The sequence below is a fragment of the Schistocerca piceifrons genome, chromosome 2 (assembly GCF_021461385.2).
Source record: "Schistocerca piceifrons isolate TAMUIC-IGC-003096 chromosome 2, iqSchPice1.1, whole genome shotgun sequence".
Taxonomy (NCBI): domain Eukaryota; kingdom Metazoa; phylum Arthropoda; class Insecta; order Orthoptera; family Acrididae; genus Schistocerca; species Schistocerca piceifrons.
The window spans coordinates 787,499,367-787,505,366 of record NC_060139.1 but is presented as its reverse complement, the minus strand read 5'-3'; the positions used below and the strand labels follow the sequence as shown (position 1 = coordinate 787,505,366).

The window sequence follows — 6,000 nt, the reverse complement described above, 5'->3', positions numbered from 1 at the left end:
TGCCCTATTAATATCACGTGTTTCCTGAACGTCAGGCGAGAGAGCTACGGTGTAGCGCCCTTCCCCTGTCTACAACATTCGGGAATTCTGTAAGCACAAAGCACCTGGCCGGAAGCTGTAATTAAACTTGAAACGCGAAGAGGCGAATTTAGCCTGCCGAACCGCAAGCCGCGTTTCATAGTCTTTAAGTATTTCACGCTGTCACGCGAGTTTTAATTAAGGAAATACCTCCGCTGTGGACGAGACAAATTTTTCCTTGTCCTAGAATTTAATTACAATTAACGCCAGCTAAGCACGGGTCGTTCGGACAGCGCGCAGCAATCTGCAATTAGGCAGGCGCGCATGTCGCCCCCGCACCTGGCACTGTGCGCCTGATTGCATCCCGCGCCCAACTGGAGGGCGAGAAGTACCTGCGCGAGCGCGCGCGTCCCACAAAAGATAACAGCGGCGCGGAATGTCTCTGTAATGACAGAAAAAAAGGTATGTACGGAAGAAGGACAGATAAGCTACATTTTCCAATGAATACAAACAGTCTGATAAACGTGAAGTGCGACGACCTTAACAGTTTTGACAATGTAAATGTTTCGAACGTTGCAGGCTAGCTACAATTTTATTTCCCTTAACTGCATTGGGCTGCGGAGAGTAAATGAGCTCCCAGCTGTTTTCCATTTGAAACAACAGTCGGCAAGTGGTGATCAGAGGTATCGCTGTGTTAAGAAGAAATCTACGGATCTCACAAGCTGCAACATGGTCGCCAATTGAACGGTGAATAAATTTCCTTTACTTCACCTCTATCGTCACAAAGTTTTGTGTCATAGGACTACCACTACAGCTCCAGTACATTACAACAGGTTTTCTATAAAACATATCTGAAGACGGTCAATAAAGACCGACACTAGTAGTCTGATACACAAAAATTTGTGACGATAGACGTGTAGCAAAGGAGAGCTACGGATACCAGTCGCTGAATGCTGGCCCTGTTTTGACTGGACCAGAGGTGGGACTCTTCCTACACATCTGTCAGGGGGCCTCAAGAGGGCGTAATGTAACGCTGAACCTGGTTGCTCAAATAGAATACCTCCGTCTTAGTGATACAACAAATTTCTTTTGTCGCTAATTCTTTTCAGTAGCTCTTCAACTATCTAGGTATTTGATTTTCAGCGTTCTTTTGTAACATCACATTTAAAGAGATTCTATAGTCTTCTTATCGGAACTTTATATCACACGCATGTAGCTTTTGTACAAGACCACACTTCAGACAGGAAATGCGTCATGTGATACTTCCTAATTTAGTGTCGCACCTCCTTTTCTCGGCATAGTGCAGCAACTCGACGTGGCATGGACTCAATATGTTGATGGAAGCCCCGTAAGGAAATACTGAACAATGTTGCATCTATAGCTGTCCATAAGTGTGGAAATGTTGCTGGTGGAGAATTTTGTTCACGAATGACTTCTCGATTATGAACCATAAATCTTCGTTGGGAATCATGTCGGGGGATCTGGATTGGCAAATTATTCATTCAAATTGTCCAGAATTTTCTTCAGACGAGTTATGAACAACTTTGGACTGGTAAATTGGACACATTTTCATCCATTATTGAAGTTCGTGAATGGCGGCAAATGGTCTACAAGTAGCCGAACATAACCGTTTCCATTCAATGGTCAATTCTGTTGCTCCAGAGAAAGGAGTCCATTCCACATAAACACATCCTACACCAGTACGAAGCGACCACCAGCTTGCAAAGTGCTTTGCTTACAAAATGGTTCAAATGGCTCTGACCACTATGGGACTTAACATCTGTGGTCATCAGTCCCCTAGAACTTAGAACTACTTAAACCTAACTAACCTAAGGACATCACACACATCCATGCCCGAGGCAGGATTCGAACCTGCGACCGTAGCAGTCCCGCGGTTCCGGACTGAGCGCCTGAACCGCTAGACCACCGCGGCCGGCGCTTTGCTTACAGATTGGGTCCATGGCATCAAGGGGTTTGAATCATATTCGAGCCCTACCATCTGCTCGTACCAACTGACATCGGGACTCACCTGCCCAGGCCACAGATTTACAATTGTCTAGGGTCCATTGTTAAATGCAGAGGAAAGAGCGGATATGTAATACATTGAAAGCCTCCACGACGGGAAAGATTTGTCTGATGCGACAGAAGAAGAAACATGAGTCGATATAGAATAGATAAGTGACCCAGTACTAGAATCATAATTCAAAAGAGCTTTCGAGGACTTCGGAACAAATAAGACAGAAGGGATAGATAACATTCGAGCAGAATATCTAATAACATTGGGGGAAAGTGGCAACAACACGACTATTCACGTTGGTGTGTAGAATATCTGAGTCTCGCGACATAGCATCTGATTTTCAGAAAAATATCATTCGCATAATTCGAGGACTGCAAGAGCTGACAGTGACATAACTATTGCACAATCAACTTAACGGCTCATGCATACAACTTGGTGACAAGAATAATAGACAGAAGAATGGAGAAGAAAATTAAAGATGTGCTAGATGACAATCAGTTTGGCCTTAGAGAAGGTAAAGGCACCAGAGAAGCAAATATGACGTTGCGGTTGAAACTGAAGAAAAATCAAGACATGTCCACAGGATTTGTCTACCTGGAAAAAGATTCGACAACGTAAAATTGTGCAAGATGTTCGAAATTCAGAGAAAAATAGGAGTAAGCTATATGGAGAGACGGGAAATATACAGTCTGTACGAGAGCGAGGAGAAAGTAATAGAAATGGACCAACAAGAAGGAAGTGCTCGAATAAAAGAGGGCTTAAAACGGGAATGTAGTCTTAGAAGCAATGATGGAAGTAAAATATAGGTTCGGGAGTGGAATTAAAAATTCAAGCAGAAAGGTTATCAAAGATACGATTCGCTGATGACTTCGCTACTTTGAGTGAAAGTGAAGAAAAATTACATGATCTGCTGAAAGGAATGAATAGTATAATGAGTACAGAATATGGATTGAGAGGACGAAGAAAGACGAAAGTAATGAGAAATAGCAGAAATGAGAACAGCGTGAAACTTAACATCAGGATTGATGGTCACGAAGTAGATGAAGTTAGAGAATTCTGCTACCTAGGCAGCAAAAAACCAATGCGGGACGGAGCAAGGAGGATATCAAAAGCAGACTAGTACTGGCGAAAAGGGCATTCCTGGCCAAGAGATGTCTGCTGATACCAAATTTAGGCCCTCATTTGAGGAAGAAATTTCCGAGAATGTACGTCTGGAGTACAGCATTGTATGGTTGTGAAACATGGACTGTGGGTAAACCGAAGACCATCAAAGCATTTGAGATGTGGTGCTACAGACGAATGTTGACAATCAGGTGGACTGATAAGGTAAGGAATGAGGAGGTTCTGCTCAGAATCGGAGAGGAAAGGAATATGCGGAAAACACTGACAAGCAGAAGCGACAGTATGATAGGACATTGTTAAGACATGAGGAAATGACTTCCATGGTATTAGAAGGAGCTGTAGATGGCAAAAACTGTAGAGGAACACCGAGACTGGAACACTTCCAGCAAATAATTGAGGACGTATGTTGCAAGTGCTACTCAGAGATGAGGAGGTTGGCACGGAGAGCAATTAGTGGCGGCTCGCATCAAACAGTCGGAAGACTGTAAATGGTCCAGTCGATATGATCACGAGCCCAGGAGAGGCGCTGTAGTCGATGTAGCAAACACACTGACGTCGATCGTTGCTGCCTTAGGCCATTAACAACAAATTTTGTCGAAGTGTCCTGGCGGATACGTTCGTCGTACGTCCTACATTGATTTCTGGGGCTATTTCACGCAGTGTTGCTGTCTGTTAGCAACGACAACTGTATAAAAACGTCGCAGTTGTCGGTCATTAAGTCAAGGCCGTCGACGACTGCGTTATCCATGGTTAGACGTAATGCCTGAAATTAGATATTATCGGCAAACTCTTGACACTGTGGATCCCGGAGTACTGAATTTCCTAACGATAGCGGAAATGGAATGTTCACTGCATCTGGTTCCCAGTACTATTCCGCGTTCAACGTCTGTTCATTTCCGCAGTGTAACCGTAATTGCGTCGAAAATATTTTCACACGTATCACCTGAGTACGGATGATAGCTCCGCCAACTAACCGGCCTTTTATACCTTGTGTACGCAATACTATCGCCCATTCTAAATGTCCCTATCGCTCTTTCCTTGTTATTGTTAGTCTGCATTTTATATCCTATCTAATTCATTATTCGTCAGTTATTTCGCTACCGAAATACCAAAGTTCATCTATTATTTCCCGGGCAGTGGTACCACTAACGTCATTGGCTAGAGATCAATTTTGAACTGAGTTTGGAAAATAAACGACTTCTCAAATTCTGTATATTGTGTAACACTAACTTTAGATCAAGTGAATGAAGTTTAACACTGAACAAAATCAACATGAAAAGTGATTGGTAAGCCGCTGAATCAGTAGTAGATATGAGTATTGCGGATACACTACACTGAAGATAGAGAACACGTATTGCAGGAGCAAAATGAATTGAAGGAACTTCTTCAGCAACATCTTTACAGCCTGTTTTATTTTGGGTTATCTGTCCTCTAACTGGGTTAGTGCGTCCCGCCACAAATTCCTCTCCTGTGCCGACCTCTTCATCTCAGAGTGGCACTTGCAACTTATGTCCCCAATTATTTGCTGATTGTATTCCAATCTCTGTCTTATCCAGACGGATAATATACAATATGTACAAGAACCAAGAGAGAATAAAAGGAGTGGACGACCAAGAACGAAGTTCTCGGATGAAAAAGGGCGCAAGACAGGGATGTAATCTTTCGCCCCTACTGTTCAATCTGTTCATCGAAGAAGCAATAATGGAAATAAAAGAAAAATTCTGGAGTGGAATTAAAATTCAAGTAAAAGGATACCAATAATACTAGTTGCTGATGATATTCCTCAGAATTTCTAGCATCTTGCACCATTTTACACTGTCGAAAGCTTTTTGCAGGTAGACAAATCCTATGAACGTGTCTTAATTTTTCTTTAGTCTTGCTTCCATTATCAACTGCAACGTCCGAATTGCCTCTCTGGTACCTTTACCTTTTCTAAACCGAGAGTGATCGTCGTCTAGCACATCCTCAACATTGTTTTTCATTCTTGTCAACAATTTGGATACATGTGATGGTACGCTGACTGTACGATATCTCTGTTGCTTGTTAGCCCTTGCAGGCTTCGGAATTGTGTCGACGAAATTTTTTTGAAAGTCAGATGGTATGTCGCGACACTCAAGCATTCTACAGTTGTTGCCACTCCCCCCCCGAAATGATTTTAGAATTCCTGCTGGAATGTTATCTATCTCTTCTGCCTTATTAGCTCTTAAGTCCTCCAAAGCTCTTTTAAGTTCTGATTCTAATACATATACCTGTTCAAAATTGATTCCTGTTTCTTCTTCCCTCACACCAGACAAATTTCCCCCTCATACAGTATCACTATATTCTTTCCACCTATCCACTCTCCTCTGCATTAAACAATGGAATTCCCGTTGTACTCTTAATGTTGGCAGCCTCACTTTTAGTGTCACCGAAGGTTGTTTCGACTTTCCTGTATGGTGAGTCTGTCCTTCTGATAATAGTTTCTTTATCGATTTCCTCACATTTTTCGTGCAACTGTTTCATCTTAGTTTCCCTGCAATTCCAATTTGTTTCATTCTTCAGCGAATTGTATTTCTGTATTCCTGAGTTTCCCGGAATATTCGTGCACATTCTTCTTTCGTCGATCAACTGAAGTATTTCTTCTGTTACCCATGGTTTCTTCGAAGTTACCTTTTTTGTACTTATGTTTTGTTTCCCAGCTTCTGTGATGGCCCTTTTTAGAGATTCTATGCTTCTTCAACTGTACCGCCTACTGAGCTATTCATTATTGCTGTATATATAGCCTTAGAGAACTTCAAGAGCATCTCGTTATTCCTTAGTACTTCGGTATCCCACTACTTTGCTTCTTGATTCTTACTGACTAA

The 6,000-nt window shown here is 42.4% G+C and overlaps 1 protein-coding gene across 1 annotated transcript in view; it reads right to left on the bottom strand.

The window, feature by feature from the left end:
- Window positions 1–278: 278 nt before the first annotated feature.
- Window positions 279–6,000, bottom strand: part of LOC124775854 (immediate early response gene 5-like protein) — a 122,966-nt gene continuing 117,244 nt past the window's right edge. Inside the window, exon 3 of the mRNA XM_047250688.1 lies at window positions 279–460. Within this exon, the coding sequence (XP_047106644.1) occupies window positions 279–460 (182 nt within the window). The remainder of the gene's footprint in view (window positions 461–6,000) is intronic.